Here is a 26,659-nt window from a genome sequence, read left to right on the forward strand (position 1 = left end):
GAGACAGAGTATGCAGGGTTGGGGCCTAGCCTAGGCACAAATAGGTAGCTTTAAGCAATTTATCCTTCAAAGTTGATTTTATCAACTGTAAAATGGGGCTTATACGCTTGGAATGGTCCCTATCTTCTTAGTATTACAATACACGAAAAGTTTCAATACCCACAATTTCTAGGAACATTTACTTCAATTCTCTTAATTTCAACTGCTCAGGTATACACAATTTGAGCATACATTTTTTCAGAAGCTCTTAGGTTGTTATTTCCAAAATAGCCACTTAGTCAAACTTGACAACAGTAAAGGAAAAAAAAAAATCGCCAAAGATTCCCTAATTCATTACAGTGATGGCTGCGGAACTCTGTAAATGTTACAAAATCAATGAATTGTTCACTTAAAATTTAACTCTATGGCATGCAAATTACATTTCAATAAAACTGTTAATAAGAGAGATCCTCTAATTCCATATATGGGACTCCTGTAAGATAGCATCGGAATTTAAGAATAATGTAAAAAGCCACCTACCAAAACCCGAAATCAAAGAATGAATCTAGTTCAAAAGATGAGCTCTGCCATTGATTTCACCTCCCTAAGAAATGGTTTGTAAATGAAACCCAGATATTTGGTAGAGGCCAAAATGACCTAAGCAACAGATAAATTACAGAACTATATCGGGATAACTGTTTGTAATCTGAGCGCCATAAGAACCAGCCAAGTTCCTCCAGCACTCTACGGACTCAACTTGCAGCACCTGAGGCTGCTTCCCAGTCCTCAGATCCCGCTCCCCAACCGAAGCCCAATATCCATTTCTTCTCCAGAGTGGACGCCTATGGGGAGGAGTTTCCGCTCTTGCTGAGCTCTTGGCATGTAACCCCAGATCTCCAAAATCTAGACTTGCAAAATTGACGACCTTCCCAAAACAGGCCAATCCCGGGGTTACCCCGGGCCCTTCGGGAGCCACGCAGCACTCCAGCGCGGCAGGCCTGAAACAGCGCGCTGGGCTTCAACCTTGGCCGAGCATTAGATTCTGACAAAACCTCAGAGATTTTAAAGCCAGTCAGGGGCGCCACCCAGACCCTCCTATTCAGTATAGGGGTGCCCCCCCGCCCCGCCCGCCCTACAGGAGTCTGACGGAGCTACTGGACAAGAACGCCAAACACAGCCCACACTCTGCAGGTCCACCCCTTCAGGTCAGCCGGGCATCCCCGCAAGGGAACCGGGCCAGAATCCTCCAGCAAGGACCGCACGCAGGCCTCCCGCACCCCCGAAACTGTTCCCCGGGGAACCGACTCCTCGACTCCGCACCCAGCCCGGCCGCCTAACTTATGGATTCACATCGGGGTGCCCTCTAGCGCAGGTTCCCAGCCCACATCATAGCGTGTTCCAGAAAGAGTCCTTCCACCAGCCAATCATTCCTGTCAGCCAGTCACCACCAGTTGCTCCGCGTCTTCCGCCTATAGAGGAACGGCAGTTTGACGCACCTCCAGTCTAGCACCTCCCTTGTGCAAGTTTAGCGTCCTGGGGGCCCGCAGGGCTACGCACGCGCTGCTTGTTAGCAGCGCGCATGCGCAAGAGCACGGACTTGCGCAGGGTGGGTGGGTCCACGCGCGGTCATGGAAGGTGTGACATTTACAGTTAACTACATTCACAGTGGAATTTTGAGTGGGAGTGCCGTACAGAAAAATGGTCTCTGTGTAGGCAGCTGCTCTTGTTGCTAGGATGTGTTGGGCCACAGGCGAGGATTCAGAGTAGGGAGCTCGGGTCCTAATGGCCCTTTTTTTGCGGTAGGGGACGCTGGTAGGAGAAGGGCTTGAGTTAGGTAAACGGGGGGAGGGGGCTTGATCTCTGCCTATTAAGCCTGTAGACCCGCGCCTTACAGCTAAGGAAAAACCGATGCGGAATATGCCTGGTTGCTGTGCCTGCTGGCTCCTGTACTTCTTTGGCAACAAACTGCATTAATCTGACCTGAAAATTGTTTCTGCCAGGGTAGTTGGTGCTGCCTGGAATCTAGAATTAGAAATCCTCTCTAATTTTGAGGTAAAGAAAATTCTAGTTCAGTCCAGGACCTAGCCAAGGGTTACAAGTCTGGTTAGTGACATGTTCATCAAGAGCTAAAGTCCTCTTGCAAGCTATTCATTGCTTTTTCCACCATATTGGGGCTTAACACATGCTAAGTAGAGTTCCATAAATGTACCATTTCTCCTCAAATTCATACCCTCCTCTGTATGTCATCTCTGCAGTCTTGGACAAAAGGTCTGTTTCTGGTTTGGCCCCTGAGAAAATTCAGTATTCCAGTTTGCCTCTCCTTGTCCTACATCTGAAGAAGATCTGAATGCTCAACTAATGATCTGATTGTGGTTGGGCTTCAAGGCCCCTTCAAGAAGATTGAACTCAAAGCCTCTGGCCAAGACAAGAATTATCAGATCCTTAGCATCGCCCCACCTGTGTCATTGTAAAGCTTCTTCCCCCACCTTGAGCAACCCGGCTTACTCCTACCTGCCCCCTACTAGGAAAGGTATGTGGCCCACTCCTCACCCCACCCTATAGGGCTCTTATACACCCCACAACCAACCAGCAAGGGTGTCCTAAGACACCCCTTGCCTTCCCCAACCAGTCGGCAGCTGTATTGGGAGACTGCTCTCCCTGGGTTATAAAAACAGAGAGAACCACCTGTTGTCTGCCTCTCCCAGATTGAGGAAGTCCTCCTGCTGTGCTTGTAGCATCTCTGCTTTCTCTCCACTTCACCATGCTCAATAATCTCTTCTTTTCACTCCAGTATGAGTCTGGAAATTTGTTCTCGGCCCAAGTACACAGACCACGACAGTTGTCCTGTTTGCTCTACTTCGGTAAACATATTTTGGTAAACATTAGGTCATTTGGCTAGTTTCCAGTTTGGGGCAATTATGAACAATGCTGCCCTGAATAATTTTGTAAATGTCTTTTTGCAGACTACGTATACATATTTCTGCTAAGTATATATGTAGTGAGTTTGTTTGTTCATAAGGCAGGGATGTGTTCAATTATAAGATGTGAATGGTGGTAGGTTTCTAGAATAATGGCTCCCTAAATGTGTACTTGTCCTAATCCCTGGAGCATGTGAATATATTGGGCTACATGACAAGAGAGAATTAAGGTTGCTAATCAGCTGTCTTTAAAAGAGGGAAACTGGGGAGTTCCCATCATGCTCAGCAAAAACAAATCTAACTAGCATTCATGAGGATGTAGGTTCAAGCCCTGGCCTCGTTCAGTGGATTAATAATCCCGCATTGCCATGAGGTTTGGTGTAGGTCGCAGACGCAGTTCAGATCTGGTGTTGCTGTGGCTGTGGTGTAGGCTGGCAGCTACAGCTCTGATTCAACCCCTAGCCTAGGAACCTCCATATGCCAAGGGTGTGGCCCTAAAAAGACAAGAAAAAAATGAGATTGGAGTTCCTGCCACGGTGCAGTGGATTAAAAAGCCAACTGCAGTGGCTCAAGTCACTGCTGAGGTATGAGTTTGATATCCTGCCTGGCACAGTGGGTTAAAGGATCCACCACTGCCGCAGCTCTGTGTAGGTCACAGCCATGGCTCAAATTCAGTCCCTGGCCTAGCAACTTACATATGCTGTGGGTGTGGCCATAAAATGGGAAAAAAAGGGGGGGGGGTGGGAGAGAGGGAGATTATTCTTGATTGTCTGGGTAGGCCTAATGTAATCATACATGACACGTTCTTACAAGAGGAGAAGGAAATGGTAGTGTGAGAAAGACTGGGTGGGCCTAATATCCCTGGTTTTGATGATGGAAGGAGGAGGCAATGAGCCAAGAATGTGGGCATCTTCTAGAAGTCAGAATAGACAAGGAAGTGGATTCTCTCCTCCCCGGGAAGGAATATAGCCCTGACACATCCAAAAATAAATATTTCCCCAGGAAAATAAATATTTGTTTCAGCCACAAAGTTTACGATCATTTGGTATAGCAACAACAGGAAACTGATACACTGACAAACTTTTCCAAAGTAATTTTATTCATTCATATACATAGAGAGCTTTTTTCAAAAATGTCTGTGCTTTAGCCCCACACCACACTCACTGAACTGGAATCTCTAGATAGGCCCAGAAAATTTTTTTTTTTTAATTAGGTGATTCTGCTGCATCTTGACGGTTGAGAGCTATTTATCTAAAGTCTTAAATCTAAATTCATTCCTGATCACTGAAGAAAAAGCCGTTCTAGAAAAGACTTGTTCCAGGTACTGGAAGGGCCCCTCTTCCTTGTCTGCTTGGAACTGATGTTGCTAATCTTTTACAGTGCTCTGTGGTTGAACAACTAGTTTCTACCAACAGAGTTCATAAAGGAACATTAAGACTAAGGATGCTTTGCACTTGCAGATTTTTCTTTAAAGTGCTTATAAAGTGGCTCCATGAGACACGACCACACCTTGGCACATACACCTTCATGGAGAGCTTGACCCAGAAGCTAGTAGTACTTGAAACTCCTCAGAGAGGAGGAGTTGGAGAAGTTGAGGAACGGCTTGCATGGCTTGTGGGGTTGTGCAGTCCTTCCAGCTCTTTGTGCTGAAGCTGCAGCAGACAGCTGATCTGTGGCCAGGGCCCTTGGGGAATCCTGAACAAGAAGGTAGTTCTTAGAGTTTGAGCAGGTTGGGCTGCAGTTGGGGCTCTGGGTAGAGTGTCCCTACCTTTCCTCTTTTACTAGGTCAAGGATATTCTTGAGAGGAAAAGTAAGTGAACTTCTTACATTGGAGTCAGGGATCCTGGGGTCAGCTTACTTGGTGGTCAACTGCTGGGTCCCCTTTGTGAACAAATTTAAAACTCCTGAGAAGCCCTGGGCAGTTTCCATTATAAAGATAGTCGTTAAAGGGAATGAACGCTGAGCCAATGGTCAAACTATAAACTACTAGGAGCTAATAGTTCAAGTAAAAGTCTCCTGACAAGTGTCAAATGTCAATATTTGCCTTTAAAATTTGAAATGAGAGTTCCCATTGTGGCACAGTGGAAACAAATCTGATTAGGAACCATGAGGATGCAGTTTCCATCCCTGGCCTTGCTCAGTGGGTTAAGGATCTGGCGTTGCCCTGAGCTGTGGTGTAGGTCGCAGACACAACTCGGATCCTGCGTTGCTGTGGCTGTGGTGTAGGACAGCAGCCGCAGCTCTGATTAGACCCCTATCCTGGGAACATCCATATGCCGTAGGTGCGGCCCTAAAATAGACAAGAGACCAAAAAAAAAAAAAAATTGAAATACTACGTGGCATGCTGAGATCTCTACAGTGTTCCAGAGTGCCTTAGCACACGTTTGAGAAACATGGCTGTGACCATTTAGAAGTGGGTCTCATCTTTTCCTTGAATGATTATTCAAGATAACCATTTTCTTCCAAAGTGTTACTTCTGTAAGCTCCAGTGTAACTGTACTCCTTCCATTGAGTATTGAGTTAGGAAAGCTGGTAAGAAAACCCTGTTCCCTAACCACCCTAAAGTAGACACACCTGAAAATCCCTCTAAAACTAAGCCCCATAGGAGATCTTTTCAAATGACCACAGCAGGCATTGTGTCTGCAGGCCTGTGCAGATGCTTGACATGTTTGTACAGAGGACATCTTAGATAAACCCACAACTACCCTAGAAGATGACCAGTTTCCCATTCTAAATGAAAAAAAAAAAAACAAAACAAAACCCTGAAATTATACTCTAAAAATAGTCCATAAACTTATATATTGGCCTACAACCAGGAAAACTCTGGCAGACATTATTAAATACTAAGAAAATTAAAAACAATACAATCTATCAGGCTAGGGGTCCAATCAGAGCCACAGCTGCCGGCCATAGCCACAACCACAGCAACATGGGATCCAAGCTGTGTCTGCAACCTACACCACAGCTCACTGCAATGCTGGATCCTTAACCCACTGAGCAAGACCAGGAATCAAACCTGCATCCTCATGGATACTAGTCAAGTTTGTAACCACTGAGCCACAACGGGAACTCCCTAAGAATTCTAAATAACTTTCCTACCCTTCAACATTTCATGTCTGATTTTCAAACTCTCAGTTAATCAAATAGATAAGATAGATTCAAATTATAGAATATAACTTTCCCTCGATTTGTAAGGGGGTATACCCAAAAAACTTCATTCTAGAAAGAGGCTGTTAATTATAGATAAAAATATTCGACTAAGAAGAAGCTCTGATTAATATCTTGCTTAAAATACAGTTAATAAATATAATTAGATAATACTATACCTTACAATTAACAATCTAGGCTAGACTGTAAATAAATGTATAAAACAAGATTATGACAAAGAAAAGTGAATTGCCAGGTATCAAAGGAGAGAACAAATTCAAGTGAAAAGCTTCCAATGCATTTTATTAATAATGTAGCCATATTCAACATGCTGGAGGAAATGTCCCTATCCGCTGAGTTCTTATTGGCAGAAATTCTTTATTCATTATCCTGTCCAGTCTCACACTCAGAAGCAATCTTTGATTTGTCAGATGCTTCATATACTTGTATAATAAACTTTAGGTGATTAATGATTTTCTTGTCTGCTGTTTTCATGTTAAATCCCAACATCTTCATAATAGTTTCTCGAAAGTTAACAAGCTACAAAGAACCACCACAAAAATCAAGACATGTCTTTATCTGTGTACAATGAAATTTGTATTAGAAATTTAGTTTTATTAAGCATTTTTTAATGAAGGGTAACATATTCTATATTCAAATATATTTTTAAGCTAAAAAAATCTCTATTAAAAGAATTCTAGGAGTTCCTGTCGTGGCGCAGTGGAAACAAATCCAACTAGTATCCATGAGGATGCGGGTTCAGTCCCTGGCCTTGTTCAGTGGGTCAGCAATCCAGCGTTGCCGTGAGCTGTGGTGTAGATGAAGACGCAGCTTGGATCCCTGTTGCTGTGGCTGTGGCGTAGGCTGGCAGCTGTAGCTTTGATTCGACCCTTAGCCTGGAAACATCTATATGCTGTGGGTGTGGCCCTAAAAAGCACACACACACACACACACACACACACACGCATAGGCGTGCGCGCGTGCACGCGCACACACACACACAAAGAAGTCTAAAATTACCTTTGCATTTCAAGATTTGTTTTTGTTTTTACAATTTTATAGGCTAAACCTAATTTATTGCTGCTCATTTTTCATCCATGAAGTAATTACTTTGGGGACTTCTGATTTGCTGTAGGTAAGAACAGTCTCCTAAATACATATCTGTCCACCCATCCTCTAAAAACTGTAGTGATCAGCAAGGAGAGCAGATAAAACCATCCATAAATCATGCCTAAAGCTCAAGTAGGGAATACCGCAGACTTCAGTTTGCATATAAATGGGGAAATAAATATTCTAAACCAAAAGAGGCAGCCCCAGAGCCCATGCTGGAGGATGCAGCTGGTTCCTCTGGTATCCCAGAAACAGGACAGCTCACAAATGGGGAAATCCTAAGAACAAGTCTGAGACCTGGGGGATCAGAACATTGGTGTGTGGGATGCAAAAGAATAGGGCTTAGAAGCATATGAAAGAAATGGCAGTTCTACAGGGCAAAGTCTCTGAGGAAAGAGGGAGCTACTTGGAAGGGTGAGGTGTTCCTGAGAGGCTTAGGGATAAAGGAAAAGAAAAAAGCAAGCACTGGAAATTAAGGGATTTATATAAACAAGAGTGCATTGCGGAATTAGTCATCACATAACCCCCTCACCCCAAAATAAAAGGTTTTACTTCCTAAAGTAAACTTTTGAAACTGCATTCACTGTGTCAGCAGAAGAGGGTGGTATTGAGTTAGGAAACCTGGTAAGTAAACCCTGTTCCCTAACCAACCTAAGGAAGACATACGTGAAATGTAGAGGGCAGGGCAATTAAAAGGATTTTAAACTACACAGATAGAGGGCAAATATCCATACAAAATTGTCATGAGAAGAAAACAGGAGCATCATCTAAACTGCACAGGTGGTGAAATAGTCCCTACCAAAAAATAGCCATGAAGCAGAGGAAATATATTTGCCAACATCTGATATGAATTAAATATCAATTAAGTATTTGCAGACGTGGGGGAAAACACCTTTCTTTTGAATTGGAAATACAATAATTTGGAATAGAAATAGGAAAAATATGTCTAAGATGCCTAATGGATAATGAAGATGCGATGATTAAACACAAGAGCAAGACAAAATCATCTCAGAAGTAAACTGCTGAATGCCCAAAGGAGAAGAGAGTGGAATGAAAATATAATAAGGGACAATGAAGAGAAGAATAAAAACAATTAAGAAAATGAATATGCAGAAGTTTTAAAAAGAGGGGGAAAAAGTAAATGGTAATATCATATTCTTGTTTTAAGAATCTCTTAAGGAAACTGATGAAAGCTTCATATTTCCTAGGAAACTAATATGCGGAGTTATGACATGTAATCTCACTATAGCCTCAAATTACCATTTAGGCTTTAGAATATTCTCCTACAATATCTATTATATAAATCTAGTGAAAAACTAGGCAAGTTTAGAAGCACTATCCTCTTTTCTGAGAAAGTGACTCCTCCCCAAACACGTGGTTTCCCCTCAACTTCCATTCTTTCTCACCCCACCCTCCTTATCTTCCGTTAAGCAGAAGATGTGTACACAAACCCAAGCTAAGACAATCATATATCTCATCCCTTGCCACTGAGAATTCACCAAGGATAAGCATTTGACCCAAACGGGGCTTGTTAGACCCTTTCTTGGGATTCTCTTTCCTGTCACAGAAACTCTAAAACTGTGGCTGTCATTCAGACAGACACGTTGACAGAGAGATGCCAAGAAGAAATGGTGATAAAGACCTTAAGTGAAGGTTCCCGGTGCTGATCCTGGGCCCAGGTGCATCGCTGCCCTCTCAGAACTCAGGTTGTTTAACTCTCTTTGATTTCACAAGGCAATCAACTCCCTTTTGTTTAAGGTAGAGTCTAAATTGAGGTGGGTGTTTATCATTGCAACTTAAACAGTGTTAATATCGTAATTAAAAAAAAAAAAACCATGGAGTTCCTGCTGTAGTACAGTAGGTTAAGAATCCAACACTAGCAGATTGGGTCGTTGTGGAGGCACAGGTTTGATGCCTGGCGAGGCGCAGTGGGTTAAAGGATCCGGCATTGCTACAGCTACAGTGTAGGTTGCAGCTGTGGCTCAGATTCAATCCCTGGCCCAGGAACTTCCACATGCTGCAGATGCAGCTGTAAAAAACCAAACTAAAACAAAAAGAAAGAAAGAAAGAAACCCCAAACCTCTTGTTGTCCTGATGCTTCTTCAGGTGTGCTCTTTGCTGTGCAGAGCTCAGGAGTGACAGTTTCCAACATCTGATGGGCCCTCTCTCTGTCCCGTTTTGCCTCCTGCTCAGCAGAGTCTAATGTAATTTTCAAGTCTGTTTCCACAACTTTCTTCCCTTTCATTGCTTCAAGTTTTGATAAAGATTGCCTGAGCTTCTCAATTGTTTTATCCTGTGAGGATATAAGGTTGGGGAAAAGGAAGATGACTGTACTTAGATCTCCTCTAAATAACAGACAATTATGATGCATGATAACTCATGCTTTTCCCCCCTCTTTTTCTTTCTTTTCTTTTTTTTTCTTTTTTTGAAGAGCTGGATAATAGAAAGAAAATTCCACAGTTTATGAATAAAGAGCACATTTCTCCAACATCATGCTCATCAATAACCAACAGTCATTGAGCACTTTTAAAAACTAGGCACTGGGATTTAAAGAGGTTTAACACATGTTCCTTGTCCTCAAAAGTCTTACAGTTTTTCCTGATCAAACACAGAAATAGAGAAAATAATTGGCTCCAGTAAGAGAAATATTCTTGAAAAACTGGCAAAAAAAATTGATCAATAAGTACCTAGTACATCTTTGGTTTCAGGCATAAAACGTATGTTTGACATACTACAACTGAAGCTTAATATAGAGAAGATCCAAAGAGGATTCCCCCAAAATGACTAAGAGTTTTAACTATTAACCAACACAAAAAGAAAAATTAAGGCTAAAACAAAAAGCAAGGGATCTAGATTCCTAGAATTTGGAATACCAGTTACCTTTGAGGACGATACCTGGGACTTCAGTGGCATTGGTAATACTCCGATTCTTAAGATAAGCAATAGATTTTCAGGCATCTAATTTTATTATTCTACATGCTTTAATATTATATATATTCTTTTGTATGTATGTAAAATAATGTTCATGTTATTTTTTTAAGTTCAATGAGAAACATGCAGCAAAAATAGTAACAGACCGAAGCTTAACTGAATTTTTGAAGGCCTTCCCTCCTTTACTTACTTTAAGGACATTTACTCTTGTCAGTTGAATTTTCATATTTTTATTTGACAATTTCAAATCACTGAGCTGTTTCCGAAGTTTCTGAATTTTCTCCTCTAATCTTTGAGTTGTAACAATCTGCAAATTCTGCGGAATATTCAATATTTCTTGCTTGTTGTCTTTCTCTAGCCACTTGAATGTCTTGCCATGCTCATCCATCTGGGAAATCTTAGTCCCAGAGCTTTCCTTTACAGAAATAAACCGCATTGAAAAAAAGAAGTTATGCTTTAAGGAGGTGTTCTACACTATCATACCAGATCTACTCTAGACTGATAAATTATAGACATTTCTAATATAAGTAAAATATTTTTTCACCATAAATATGCATTATTAAAATAATCCAGGGGAATCCCCTGGTTGCCTAATGGTTAAGGATTCCATGTTGTCATTACTGAGGTTTGGGCCTGATCCCTGGCTCAAGAACTTCTGCATGCCATGGGTGCAGCCAAAAATCCAGAAAATGAAATATGACAATAAGAGTGGTAGCTTAAAGCTAACAAGGGTGTACTTTGAAAGAAATCAAAGATGACACAAATAGATGGAAAGATATACCATGCTCGTGGATTGGAAGAGTTAATATTATCAAAATGACTATACTACCTAAGGCAATCTACAGATTCAATGCAATCTCTACCAAATTACCAAGGACATTTTTCACAGAACTTGAACAAAATATTTTAAAGTTTGTTTGGAAGCACAAAAGACCCAGAATAGCCAAAGACATCCTGAAAAAGAAAAATGGAGCTGGAGGAATCAGGCTCCCAGACTTCAGACTATACTACAAAGCAACAATCATCAAAACTGTATGGTACTGGCACAAAGACAGAAATATAGACCAATGGAACAGGATAGAAAGCCCAGAATTAAATCCACGCACCTACAGCCAACTAATCTATGACAAAGGAGGCAATGATATACAACGGAGAAAGGACAGCTTGTTCAATAAGTGGTGCTGGGAAAATTGGACAGCCACATGTAAAAGAATGAAATTAGAACACTCCATAACACCATACACAAAAATAAACTCAAAATGGAATAAAGACCTAGATATAAGACCAGACACTATCAAACTCTTAGAGGAAAACATAGGCCAAACACACTCTGACATAAATGACAGAAACATCTTCTCAGATCCACCTCTTCAAGTAATGACAGTAAAAACAAAAATAAACAAATGGGACCTACTCAAACTTCAAAGTTTCTGCACAGCAAAGGAAACCCTAAACAACACAAAAAGACAACCCACAGAGTGGGAGAAAATCTTTGCAAATGGATCGACTGACAAGGAATTAATCTCCAAAATTTATAAACACCACCTACAGCTCAATATCAAAAAAACAAACAACCGCATCAAAAAATGGGCAGAAGATCTAAACAGACAATTTTCCAAAGAAGACATACGGATGGCCAAAAAAAAACACATGAAAAGATGTTCAACATCACTCAGTATCAGAGAGATGCAAATCAAAACCACTATGAGGTACCACCTTTTACACTGGCCAGAATGGCCACCATCAAAAAGTCTACAAACAATTAAGTGCTAGAGAGGGTGTGGAGAAAAAGGAACCCTATCACACTGTTGGTGGGATTATAAATTGGTGCAACCACTATGGAAAACAGGATGGAGATTCCTCAGAAAACTCAAAATAGAACTACCATTTGATCCAGCAATCCCACTCCTGGGCATCTACACAGAGAAAACCATGACTCGCAAAGACACATGTACTCCAATGTTCATTGCAGCACTGTTTTCAAAGCCAAGACATGGAAACAACCTAAATGTCCATCAACAGAGGAGTGGATCAAGAAGATGTGGTACATATACACAATGGAATATCACTCAGCCATTAATAGGAACGAAATACCAGCATTTCTAGCAACATGGATGGACCTAGAAATTATCATGCTAAATGAAGTCAGCCATACAATGAGACACCAACATCAAATGCTTTCACTGACATGTGGAATCTGAAAAAAGGACAGACTGAACTCCTTTGCAGAACAGATACTGACTCACAGACTTTGAAAAACTTATGGTCTCCAAAGGAGACAGTTTGGGGAGTGGGGTGATGCACTGGGGTTGTGGGATGGAAATCCTATAAAATTGGATTGTGATGATCATTGTACAACTACAAATGTAATAAATTCATTGAGTAATAAATAAAAGTAAATCACAAGTCCATTTGTGGATACATTAAAAAATTGGCAAACAAAACATAACAACAACAACAAATAAAGCTAACAAGGGTACAGTTAAGTAGACAATGTTGTAAGCACAAGGTGATGGAATAGGTATGTTCAACTCTTCAAAGAAATAAACAAGTATTTAGACAAAGATTCCAAGGAGTTCTCACTAGCACAGCAGGTTAAGGATCAGATGTTGTCTCTGCGGCCACTCAGGTTCCATCCCCATCCTAGTGCAGTGGGTTCAGGATCTGGCACAGCCAGAGCTATAGCCATAGGTCTCATCTGGGGCTTGGATTCAATCCCTGGCCCAAGAATTTCCATATGCTGTGGGTGCAGGCCCCCCACCCCAAAAAAAAGCCTTTGCAGGTAGATAAAGATTCCAGCACAAAGATAATCTCTACAACATTATCTATAACATAAATAAAAATTCAAATGTCAAAAAATTAAATACATTACATAAGACTGATTATTCCTTATAAATATATTTTTAAAATATTTACTAAGGGAAAATACTAACAACATATAAATAAAGGAAGGAGGATAAAGAAAAATTATACCTATCTCAATTATGTTAAAGTGTTCATGTATTTAGAATGGATAAGCAATGAGTTCCTGCCATATAGCACAGGCAACTATATACAATCACGTGTGATGGAACATGATGAAAGATAATGTGAGAAAAAGAATGTGTATATATATATATATGTATAACTGGGTCACTTTGCTGTACAGAAGATATTGACAGAACATTATAAATCAACTATAATAAATTTTTTTAAAAAATTCATGGAAAATAGTCATAAGAAATATCTATATAGTAACAGTGGTTTTCTCAAAGTGGTAGAATTACTGGTTACTTGTATTCGCTCTTCTTTTCTGTACTTTATAAAATTACTGCCAGAAAAAAAAAATTTGAGAGAAAGAAAGAGTTGCAGATTTAATAAAGATATTTTTTCATTATATATAAACTAAAAATTAATAAAATACATTGAAAAGAACCACTAGTACTTTCAAAAAAGAAAATAGATACTCCAAGCAAGTCTGGTTAAAGAAGCAAGAGAAAGTGAAAATATAGAATATTAGGATGGAGAAACATACAGAACTAATGTATATAAATTACTTTTATTATGAGAAAAAAATGATTATTTAATGTGTTATTACAGGAGTTCCCATTGTGGTTCAGCGGGTTAAGAACCTGACATGGTGTCCGTGAGGATGCGGGTTTGATCCCTGGCCTCCATCAGTTGGTTAAGGATCCGGTGTTGCCACAAGCTTCAGCATGGGTGGAAGATGCGGCTCAGATCTGGCGTTGCTGTGGCATAGACCGGCAGCTGCAGCTCCCATTAGATCCCTAGCCTGGGAACTTCCATGTGTCATGGTGAGGCCCTAAAAAGAAGAAAAAAAAAAGAACATAAAATCTAAACCCAACTATCAATTAAGCCGAAAGTTTGGGAGGAAACAAAATAACAATATTGTCATTAATGCAAGGATTTAAAAAAAAAAAGTTCTCTCTCTAAGACACCATTTCTTAGGACTCTATTATAGGATGTACCCCAGCAAAATAAGAAAGTAAATCAAAGAGAGGAAGACAAGATATTCCAGAAATAGTACAACTTAACCAGGAGATTGGAGAATAAAATTCACAGGATTATGACTGTGCCTAGGCCCAGAGCAGAGTCCAGATTGAAGCAAGAAAATTAAGGATTTGGAATGGGAGATTTCTATAGATTAGAAGATCATCTGATGTGGTATTTGGGGGGAAAATTAACAAATGAATGCTGAAAATTATAATATGAAAACACAAGGAAAATATTAACTCTCAGAAAATACCATGCACTACATGTAAGGAAAGGATATGAGCATAATACTTGGCATTTTGTAAACATTATTTAGTTGTCACAGTGAATTACATGCTGATTATGGATTTAGCTAAAAATTTTGATATAACTATATTGAGAAGATGGAAGAATGAGGTGGGAAAGTGATATAAGAGAGACAATTTCATCTATCATATAATAGGAAGTCAACAGATAATGTCTAAAATAAATAACTCAAGATACAGTAATATAAACAAATTATTTAGGAAAATGGGATTTACTACCAGAAGCAATAGCTAAAAGGATTGAAAGTAGTTCCTTCTGGGAAACAGGATAGGTGGAGACACAGAAGTGGGCTGCTGCTTTTCCACAGAAGACTCATATTTTAAAAAATATACATGTATATAATATACACATATAAGCATAAAAGGTAAAAAATTGGAGTTCCTGTCGTGCACAGCAGAAACAAATCCGACTAGGAACCATGAGGTGGCAGGTTTGACCACTGGCCTCGCTCAGTGGGTTAAGGATCTGGTGTTGCCGTGAGCTGTGGTGTAGGTTGCAGACACAGCTCGGATCTCACATTGCTGTAGCTGTGGCTGTGGCATAGGCGGATTAGATCCCCTAGCCTGGGAAGCTCCCTATGCCATTGGGTGTGTCCCTAAAAAGCAAAAAAAAAAAAAAAAAAAAAGTAAAAAAATTCTCCTAAATAACTTCAGCTCAAAGAAGAAATGGAAACAAATATTAACCTATAAACGTATATAAAACAAAGTGAAAGAACACTTCAGACTAAAATGTATTTGACAGTTACAGAGGAATATTTATAGCCTTTCTTGCTTTTATGACTTAAAGCATCAAAAAAAAGAAAGCATATTTACATAAGGAAAAAGAGAAATTAGGGATGTAGACTTAATAAAGATACCAACAGAGTTCCTGTCGTGGCTCAGCAGTTAACGAAACCAACTAGCATCCATGAGGAGGCAGGTTTGATCCCTGGCCTCACTCAGTGGGTTAAGGATCCAGCATTGCTGTGAGCTGTGGTGTAGGTCACAGACGTGGCTCGGATCTGACATTGCTGTGGCTGTGACCTGGGCCAGCGGCTATAGCTCCTATTCAACCCCTAGCCTGGGAACTTCCATATGCCGTGGGTGTGGCACTAAAAAGACAAAAAAAAAAAAAGAAAAAAGGAAAAGCTTACATGAAGAACTTATAGTGGGTTCTCTTGTGGCACAGTGGGTTAAGGATCCTCTGTTGTCACCTGGCAGCTCAGGTTGCTGCCATAGTGCAGGTTTGAACCCTGGTCTGGGAACTACCACATTCCAGGAGCATGGCCAAAAAAAAAAAAAAAAAAAAAAAGGAAGTTACTATCATATGAAGGACTTACAGGATTCATATGAAGAAATGCAGTACAATCCTATTGTAGTACATAAAATAAAATCTGCTAAGGGGAAAGAGGACATGTACCAAACAAACAAAATAATCAATCATTACAATTATAAATATAAATTATGGATATCTGAAACAGTGGTATATAAATATATTAATAATCTCATTTTAAGTAAAACATCTTAAAATATTGAGATTAAAATATTTTTGTCAAAAATCATATCATTACAAAGTCAACTGAATAAACTGCAAACAGTATTTACAAATTGCTACTTTGACAGGTATAAAATTTATATTGAACAAGTCAACTCATATAGTGTAATCATTAGCCTACTTTATTTCTGTCCTCTGTTGTCCCTTTAAATGTATTCTGTGGGGCTAGTTCTTCATTTGCCATTAACTGCAATTTAGGGCAAGGTTATGCTTTTCCTGATCACTTTCAGTTTAATGCAAAACCTATAACATTACCTTCACTCAAAGACACCTTTACAATGACAGATCAAGAAATTATAAAGTAAAAACAACCAAATAGAAATATTAGATATGACACATATAATAGTTGACATGAACAACACAATAGACAAGATAAATAGGATGGATAAAGCTGAGAACAAATTGAGTGAGTTGGAAGATCAGACTAAGAAGGTGGCAAGAAAGGCAGTATTAGAGGTGTGTGTGTTGAGAGAGAGAGAAAGAGAAAGATTTGGCTAACACAACTGTGGGGTTTGGCAAGTCCAAAATCATCAGAGCAGGCTGGCAGATCAGAAACCCAAGGAAGAGTTCATATTGTAGTTCAGGTCTGAGGGCAATCTGGAAGTAGAATTCCTCCTCTTTGGGGGACCTCAGTCTTTTCTCTTAAGACCTTCAATTGATTGGATGAGGTTCACTCACACTATGGAAAGTAATCTTTACTCAAAGTCTTCTTGTTATATTAATCGCATCTAACATGCAACATCTAGACTGATGTTTGGCCAAGTCTGGGCACCATAGCTTGGGAAGTTGACACATAAGATTAATCATTATGCAAAGAAATAAAGGATAGAATTAGAATTGCCAATCTTCTATTAAGAGACACAGAAGAAGAGGATGCAACTAAAGAAGTGAAGTAAGTCAAAAAGAGAGACAAATACCATATGATATCACTTATATGTGGAATCTGAAATACGGCACAAAGGAATCTATCTACAGAACAGAAACAGACTCACAGACATAAAGAACAGGCTTGTGGTTGCCAAGAAGGAGGGGAGAGGGAGTGGGAGTTTGGGGTTAGCAGATGCAAACATTTAGAATGATAAACAATGAGGTCCTACTATTTAGCACAGGGAACTATATCCAATCTCCTGGGATACAGCATGGTGGAAGGTAATATAAGAAAAAGAATGTATATACATGTATGAATGGGTCACTTTGCTGTACAGCAGAAACTGGCACAACATTGTAAGTCAACTATACTTTAATAAAAACTAAAATAAAAGTCATTTGCTGTTAAAAAAAAATAGTCACAGAAGAAGAAAGTAGAAAAAGAAAGAAATCAAAAGAAAATAAAGGGGGGGAGTTCCCGTCGTGGCGCAGTGGTTAACGAATCCGACTAGGAACCATGAGGTTGCGGGTTTGGTCCCTGCCCTTGCTCAGTGGGTTAACGATCAGGCGTCGCCGTGAGCTGTGGTGTAGGTTGCAGACGCGGCTCGGATCTCGAGTTGCTGTGGCTCTGGTGTAGGCCGGTGGCTACAGCTCCGATTCAACCCCTAGCCTGGGAACCTCCATATGCAAAATAAAGGGGGAAACGCTGAAATAAATAATGATAAAATTAACAGATGAAAACCTTATATTAAAAAGTTCATGGAGGCCCTTAAAAAAAAAAGCAAAAAATTTTGAAAAATTTAGAAAAAAGTTCATGTAGTTCTCTTGAGGCTCAGCGGCTTAAGGATGCAGTGTTGCCACTACAGTGGCTCCTAGTGGACTGTAGTGGGTCGTAGCCATGGTGTGGGTTCAATCCCTGGCCAAGGAACCTGCACATGCTATGGGTACATGCAGGAAAAAAAAAGTTCATGAAGTGCCAAATAAGATAAGGAAAAACAATACATCTAAGCACATTATATTGAAATTTAAGAACATTGAAGGAAGTAAAAAAAATTTAAAGGCTTCCTGAGAGAAGAACAAATCACCTACAAAGAAATAAGAATCACATTGATATTAGACTTTTCAATAGTAGCAAAGAATGCAAGGAGATATATTTAAAGAATTTAATGAAGGAACTTTGAATCTAGAGGTTTATATCCAGCCAAATTATCATTCAAATATGAGGGCATAATAAAAGGGTTATCAAGCACATGTTGGGTCAGAAAGTTTGCCACACGAAGATCCATTTTTTAAAATATTCTCTTGGAGATATACTCCAATAAAGAGAAAATTTCAGGAGTAGGTTTCAAGAGACATGCAACTAAAAGCGATCAAACACCTTAGTCAAATTCAGTGGATGTCAAAACAAAATTAGGACCAAGTAAAATAAAAAAAATATATATCAAGCAACTGCTAACCAAAAGAAAATTGCATTAGTAACCATAATTCCTAAAAACAGAGAAGTTAGGGCAATATTTTATAGAGGACAAAAAAGGGAATGTTTTCTATTGCTTAAAAGAACGAGAGAGCAAAATCATTATAAGTGCATTTGCTCTAGTGATCTGCAGAGCAAAAACTGATAGAACAGCATGACAAATGGATGAATCAAAAATTGTGCTCGAAGAATTTAACATATCTTTTCCAGAATCAAGCAAACAAAAGTAATCAGAGGTACAGACAATCTGAACCGTATGAATAATACGCTTGAGCATTAGCCATCTGTAGACCTTTATACCCAACAGAGAACACGTTCTTTACAAGCACACAAGGGACAGTTACCAAAATAGACCAAGTGTTGGCCATGTAGGAAGCCTCCGTAAATCCCCAGGGATCATATCATACTTCTACCATGTTGTAATAAAATATAAACTCTTTTAAAATCCTATACATTTGGGAACTTAAAAATGTATTACTGTATTTAAAATAAAAGATAAGGAAAACAGTGTATGTTAACATTTGTGGAACAAAGCTAAAGTAGTTCTTGACAGAAAAATTATTTTTTTTTTTTTTATGGCCACACCTGCGCCATATGGAAATTCCCAGGCTAGGGGTCGAACCACAGCCACTGTAGAAGCAACGCCAAGTAGTTATGTTGTGAGCCACACAGGAAGTCCTTGACAGGAAAGTTATTAAATGAGCGCATGTACTAGGATACTTGAAAGGTTAACCATAAACCAGTTGCTCTTATTCTTCTTCCTCCTATTCTTTTCCTTTCCTTCCTTTTCCCTTCTAAATGATTCAGTCCTAAAGCCATAGGCATCTGCAGAGGATGAGAAGGGAAATGGTGAGGCTCAGAGCAGACCTACAGACCCCAAGCATGGTGACAAAAGTGTCTGCAGAAGAGGGTTGCCCTGCAGAGGGACTCAGAGCCTGACCACAGGTGAGGGCCCATGTGGAGAGGTGACTTGTCATGGAGTGTTACAACCTGAATAGGTCAAGTAAGATGTATATATCATTCTGGAAATAAAGAACAAGTCTGGAACCCAAATAAGAAGATGGATAAAGGTAGGGACTAAAAAGCCAAAAGGTGGAGAACATTAAGGGAATGTGAAACATTAATAATTAGAAAAACATAAATTAGCAATCACTTTCTACTTGATGGAAGGGCAAAAATTAGGAAGCTGTTAATATTAAGAAATGACAAGAATGTTGAGATTCAAGAACCCTTCTGTACCTCTGGTGGGACTATTTATTGTTCTGTGAGAGCTGTCTGGCAATACTTAGCCAAATGAAGTGTATGTATACCCTATAAGCCACCGATTCCAATCCTAAGTACCCCTAAGCAATTTTCTCTCAGGTCCATAAAGGGGGCTTGTAGAAGGATGCCAATAGTAATGCCGTTTGTGGTGGATACTCACCACTGGAGGAGTGGACAGGCCAAAGGAGGAGGGAAGGAAGGAAGAAGGAAAGAAAAAGGCAGATATGCACTCTGTAGAATTCCATGCAGCAGATGGAAGCAATGCACTAAATGAACAAATAGCAATGCTAAGTGGATCTTAAAAATACAATGCTGAGTAACAGAATGAGACTTTTAAAAAACATAAAACCACTTATGCAAATTTAAAATACATGCACAAAAATCACATTTAAAGGAACATAAACAAAAATATACACATTAAACATATTAGATTGGCTTCCTTTGGGGGAGGGAATATACAAAGGCCTAAGAAGGAATAAAGAAATAAGAAAGGGACTTTCCATGGCCCAAATGAATGTGTTATGAACCATGGAGTTTGATTAACTCAACCTTCTGTATCTGAGGTCTAATTTTGAGAAATAGGAAGACAAGGGAATCTAAGTGATCAAAAGAATAAAAAAATAAAAAGATACTCAACCTTACTGGTAGTTAGGTAAGTGTAAAAACTATTGTAGCATTTTGACCTCACACAACACACACTCTAAACAAATGACAGCATCCAATGCTGGCTAGGATATGAAGAGAAAACAGACACATATATTGTTATCTGGAAAGTAAACTCCAGCCTTTTGGAAGGTAGTATTCTGGCAATGGCTACTAAAATTTAAAATACTCATACACTGTGATCCTATATTTCCACAGTTAGGACTCAATCTTTCCAAACCAGTGTGGAAAGAAATATATATAAACATTCTTACTGCAGCATTATTTGTAGTGCAACAAAAACTGGAAATAAGAGAACTATCAATAGTCCATTAACTGGGAATTGGTTGAATAAATAATTTACATACACACTATGGGAGACTGTGCAGCTATTAAAGAAGTGAGTTAAATTTATATCTTGGAGTTCCCATTGTGGCGCAGCAGAAACGAATCCAACTAGGAATCATGAGGTTGCCTAGTGGGTCAGGGATCCGGTGTTGCTGTGAGCCGTAGCATAGGGTGCAGACTCGACTTTGATCTGGCATTGCTGTGGCTATGGCGGAGGCCAGTGACTACAGATCCAATTGGACCCCTAGCCTGGGAACATCCATATGCCACAGGTGTGGCCCTAAAAAGACAAAAAGACAAAAAAAAAATCTATATCTTTTGACCTAAGGAAAGACTGTGAGGTACTTACTTCTTACCAAGTAAGAAGAATATTTTAACTAGTACAGTCCCAGTTTTGTAAAAATACCACCACCTATATATGTACTCATGTAGTTCCATAGTAGTTGTAGAAGTTACAGATACTTTGGTTACTGAGGTGAAATAGGCAGAAAGAGGGTTGGAGAAGATTATCATTGTTTTCTTCAACCCTTTTAACATAGTTTATATTCTTAAAATTTTATGTAGTATTTAAAAAATTTGCATGGAATGAATCATCACCAATTACATACTCAAGAGCAGAAGTAGAAGCTGGATTATTCTTTGGACTCTGCAGTGTACATTGTTAACACCACTGCACCAAGTTCTGGAAGTTTTTAGAAACTGAGTGATAGGAGTTCCCGCTGTGATGCTACAGGATCAGTGGTATCTCTGGAGTGCTGACAGGTTCTGTGCCCAGCATGGCACAGTGGGTTAGCGATCCAGCATTGCCACAGCTGTGGTGTAGGTCATAAGTGCAGCTTGGACCTGATCCCTGGCCCAGGAACTCCATATGCTGTGGGAAAGGCAAAAAAGGCAAAAAACAAAACAAAACAAAAACTGGGTGATCAAAATATATTGGATCAATGGAAGAATGAATGGAATGAGAGGCTAAATGAGTGAGTAGTGAGTGAGTGAGTTTATTCATTGAGATATAGCAATTATAGAGAGAGTATAACACAGGTATGGGTATGACAAGCAATTCTGTGAAAAAGCAGTGAAATAGAATCAAAATCTCCTGAAAATAAACTGTATCACATCCTACCTATTCCCATCCCACTTTTAGGACTACCTTTTCTTTATAGATGCAGAGAAGCAGAAAATAGAAAAGGAAATCAGTTATAAGGTAATTATTGATGAATAACAGCAACAAACCCTTCCGAATATGCATCATATCTAGCTGACAGAATACATCTAAAATTCCACCTTGGAAGAGTCATGAAAGAGTTTGATTTCTTTTTCCTCTAATCCTCTTGTAAAAGTACATTAAGAAATACTAAAAAAAATGCCTTTACAATACATATCAAATGTGTACAGTAGAGAAATAGATATGGATAGGGAGAGGATTTTTTATAAAATCACAAGGTTTAAAAGTTTGTTGCAAATTTTCCTGCCTTTCCTAATATTAAGAAAAGTACAGCGTGTTCCCTGGTGGCCTAGTGGTTAAGGATCATTTGCCACTGTTAAGGCTTGGGTCACTGCTATGGCACGTGTTTGATCCCTGGCCTGGGAACTCCCACATGCAATAGGTGTGGCAAAAGAAAAGTAAGAATAGCATTAAGAGCTTTGAATATTAGTTAATATAATAAAATAGGATCATTTTCATTGTCAAAGAAATACTTTATACTTAAGGAAATTCTTACTTTGTTCATGTTCAAGTCTAACCTTCCTTGAAAAAGGTCATTAATAGCAATTTTTCCTTCCAGACGTTTCAAGGGTCTTTTATGTTCCTTATAATTTTCATCAGCTTCAGGTAATTTTCCAGCAGTTTCCTCACAGTGATGATACAGCTTCTCCAGTCGCTTAGTAAGCATCTGAATTTCCTGCTGGAGGCCTTCAGTTCTCTGCAGGGAAAAAAAAAAAATAGATACAGCATCCTGATGGTCCATGATTTCTATTTCATCTAAAAACTGCATGCAAGTTCTACTTATATTGACATTGCAACATTAAGCTACTAAGGAGATGAATGGAGAAGACTTTTAAGATTTGGAAGTACACCCTGTCTTAAAAAAACAGAAAGAAACAGAAAGATTTGACATTTCATAGAGTACTGAGAAATAAAATTGTATGATGAGTTTTAAGAGAGCAGAGTGTAACAAAATTGAAACTATACAACAAACAGACTGCTGTGTTGTAGGCTTTACTAACACATTGAATTTAAGCAATACCTATCTTCATTTGAATTTTCAGGTAAAGAGTCATGAAATTTTACTAAAATGATTTGGATATAACAAGGAGACATATTCACTTAATCTTGCTGGTTCAATCTTTTGATAGACTTGACCAGTAAGTTCAGTAAAAACGATGGATTTGACAATTTATTTTATTGCACTGACTGAATTGACCAGTGTTTAGTGGAAATATCCTTACCATGCCACTATTTTTAAACTAGCATTCATTGAGCTTACACTGAATGATACTAAGCATTTATCATGTATTAACATGCCCCCCACCCAACCACCACTCTACCCCTTTCCCCGCCAAAATTTACAAATGAAACTGAGGCTTAGAGAGGATAAGTAACCTGCCCAAGTGCACACAGCTGGCGATGGCCGAGCTGGGATCCATACTGGGCCTCTCTGCTCTTAACAAACACACTGTACAAACTCTACTGTGATAATGAACATCCTCTTCTCCTTTATCACTGCAGTAATCAAAATAAAATCAGAGCCACAGAGTTTACCAAATCAGCTAACATCAAAATCCACATCTTAGGAGTTTCCCCTGTGGTCAATGGATTAAGAGTCCAACTGCAATGGCTTGGGTTGCTGCAGAGGCTCAGATTCCATCCCCAGCCAGCTGCAGTGGGTTAAAGGATCCCGTGTTGCCGCAGGTATGGCTCAGATCTCAGCTGTGTCTCAGATTCAATCCCTGGCCCAGGAACTTCTATATGCTGCAGGTGCAGCCATTAAAAAAAAAAAAAAAAACCCACATCTTAAAACAAATTTGAAAGACTAATTCATCTGTCAATACACTTACAGACATCCAAAATGGCTCATTTGCACCAGGTTCCTGAATGCTCTCTGCCATAGTTTCCTCCATGGCTGGTATGGGTTCAACACTGTTGCTGGTAAGAGCAGACAACTGACTGAGAAATTTCTGATAGTGGGATCGTGCAGTTTTAGTTTCCCAGCTGAATGAATATGGAAGTCCATCTAACTCAGGTACTTCTTTCTCCTTATGGATCAAATCTTGTTGACATTTATCCCAAATTTTCTGCCCATCTTTTGGTCCTTCAGAGTGAACAATGGTGTCTTTCTCAAAGTTCTTGGCCAGGATAGCTTCATCCTTATCCTAAATATGCCAACACATATGTTAAACTTCACATGTGGAATTTAATATTGAGATATCTACTTCCCTTCTTGTGAAATGTGTGTATGGTCATAATATAAAACTTAAGGAGAAAAAGCTCTCAGTAGAAAGAGGGAGTTATAGAGAAATCAGAGACACAAGGGCATACTCAAAAACATCAAGAGGTGTTTTTGTGTGTGTGTGTCTTTTTTTTTTTTTTTTTGTCTTTTTGCCATTTCTTGGGACGATCCCACGGCATATAGAGGTTCCCAGGCTAGGGGTCTAATCAGAGCTGTAGCCGCTGGCCTACACCAGAGCCACAGCAACATTGGATCTGAGCCACGTCTGTGACCTACACCACAGCTCAGGGCAACGCCAGATCCTTAACCCACTGAGCAAGGCCAGGGATCGAACCCGCAACCCCTTGGTTCCTAGTCGGATTCGTTAACCACTGAGCCAGGACGGCAACTCCATGAGGTATTAAAATGATGTTATGGAGAAGCTATTTTGAGAAAATAGGAAATTTGGAGTAGAGAAGCAGCCAACCAAACCACTCCAGGTTATGGGGGAACTCTTTATAGAAAATTTTGAGCTAATAAATGTAGAAGGAAAGGTACAACTGCAGTTTGCTTCTCCTAAAAAAATAATTGATTCAGGCAAGGATCACCAATGAATGCTAAGGCAATAAAGTAAAAAATTGGCAGGGAAATGAATATTTTCATGAAGACTTAATTATGATTATAGAACATCATTAAATACTAACAGCTTTGATAATGCAAAAGCAAGTCCCATTTCTTTCCCCCAACCTTCCCCTCGTAAGCAGAGGGGGAAAAAAAAAAAAAAAAGACAATGCTTCCATTTTAAACAGGAAGGAAAAAAAAAAAAGATAAACTTGTACTTCTCTCCTCCCCACCCTGACCTCAGGGGCAAGATTCTGCCGTTATAAATTCTTGTCTTTCCACCCAGTTGCCACCTTCAGTTCTGAAAGCTGAATAAACAAGTTTAGTTTCTGGGCTTTATGTTCTGTGAAACTGGGAAATGGAAGGGGAGCTACAGTTGTTGAAATAATGATGGGCTTATCTCCCTAAAAGCCTAGAAAAAAAAAAAAAAAAGAAACAGGATGAAAGAGCAGTGGAAGAAAAGGTCAAAGCTATGGACCCTGGTATAGGAGAGTTTTTCAGAGATGTGACAGATAAATCAAAGAAGTGAAAAAAATGGAACGTGTTACTGTGAATTACTTGAAAGAAGTGATTAAAAATTGGAATTACTTTACTCTCAAAGTAGTTGCTGAATGTTTTAAAGTGGAACCCCTCACATCAATTGGATCATGATGGAGCTTGTTTTACATTCAGAATACATAATAAATAGTAATAGTCCATGGATTTCAAAACAAACCTTTACTGCTTCCTTGATAATATTCTGTCTCCCATTCTCCTCCAACACTCTTCCATAAAACTTCTACGCATCCTGTGAATTGCCATCTACTAAGGCCCAGGCTCACCTCTTCCTTCCAAACCCTCAAGGCATAATTCTAGATTTCAATGTCTAGTGTACATGATCCACCAATTTAGTTCTGTGGCTCCTATGCTTCAGTTTCAATGACTTTCACTCACACTCCTCTTCAACCCTGACACCCAGATCCCAAAACTCAGATTTTGTCAGCAGCAGGAGCTAACCCATACCAAAATTTAAAACTACAATATTTCACTCTTTAACCACCACCGCCTCCCAGCTCTCTCACAGCTCTATTCTCTCTAACCTTTTCTTTAATATCACAGAGACTTTCAGATACTCCTTGCACTTTCTCTCCATATCTTAGAAATTCTTCCAGTCAACCAATCTACACTGCTTCCTTTCGTCCTTCATAAGAAGACCAACAACCATTCAACATTTGCCAATTATCTCCTGGAGTAACACAGGATGACACAAATCCTGTTTCTTTAAAAATCAGTCAAAATTTATTCTCACCTTCATCATGAAACTATCCAAGGAATCTTCTTGACCTTTCATACTCATATAAGGGGTGAATCTGTTAGACCCTGCTAACTTTTTCTCCAAAAGGTCTGCTTTTAGCTCTGCTTTTTTTCTTTCAACCAGATGTTCTCTGTATAAGATATCAGGAGGTGACAATATCATGAAACCAAGTCAATATTCAAAACACAATTAAAATAATAAAAAGAGACATCCTCCCTTAATATATATCAAATATGTGTATCAAGTAAAAATGTATTTCTTATTAAAACAGCTGTGTAGTTACCCAACAATTTCCAGGGAGAGTTGAGAAATGGTAGAGAAACAGGAAGAATAATAATCCAGGGTTAAGCCCTATAATAATTGTCTTGGGGGAAGTCAATTTTGAAACCATCCTTTTCAAGAGAAAACTTGAATATGAATATCTGTCTGCCACAATGGTAATATTGTGATGATCAGGAGGTTCCATATGGGTAAAAGTACAGTGGGCCCTCCATATTTGCAGGTTCCACATCCACAGAGTAAACCAACATGAATTGAAAATATTCAAAAAGGGAGTTCCCTGGTGATCTAGCAGTTAAGATTCAGTGCTTTCACCACTGTGGTCTGGGTTCAATCTCTGATCTGGGAATTGAGATCCCCCATCAAGCCGCTATGTACCACAGCCAAAAAAAAAAAAAAAATTAAAATAGTTTTTTTCATAAAGTTCCAAAAACCAAAACTTAAATTTATATAGCATTTACATAATATTAGGTATTATAAGTAATCTAGAGATGATTTAAAGTACACAGGAGGATATGCATAGGTTATA

At 39.2% G+C, this 26,659-nt stretch overlaps 1 protein-coding gene across 1 annotated transcript in view; it reads right to left on the reverse strand.

Moving 5' to 3' along the window:
- Positions 1-1,448: 1,448 nt before the first annotated feature.
- Positions 1,449-26,659, reverse strand: part of LOC125136743 (coiled-coil domain-containing protein 170-like) — a 54,176-nt gene continuing 28,965 nt past the window's right edge. The window contains exons 4-10 of the mRNA XM_047797535.1: positions 25,846-25,981; positions 23,566-23,880; positions 22,230-22,430; positions 10,276-10,500; positions 9,235-9,447; positions 6,449-6,584; positions 1,449-1,852 (exon numbers count right to left, since the gene is read on the reverse strand). Of these exons, the coding sequence (XP_047653491.1) occupies positions 1,449-1,852; positions 6,449-6,584; positions 9,235-9,447; positions 10,276-10,500; positions 22,230-22,430; positions 23,566-23,880; positions 25,846-25,981 (1,630 nt within the window). The remainder of the gene's footprint in view (positions 1,853-6,448; positions 6,585-9,234; positions 9,448-10,275; positions 10,501-22,229; positions 22,431-23,565; positions 23,881-25,845; positions 25,982-26,659) is intronic.

This window comes from Phacochoerus africanus, chromosome 9 (assembly GCF_016906955.1).
Source record: "Phacochoerus africanus isolate WHEZ1 chromosome 9, ROS_Pafr_v1, whole genome shotgun sequence".
Taxonomy (NCBI): Eukaryota; Metazoa; Chordata; class Mammalia; order Artiodactyla; family Suidae; genus Phacochoerus; species Phacochoerus africanus.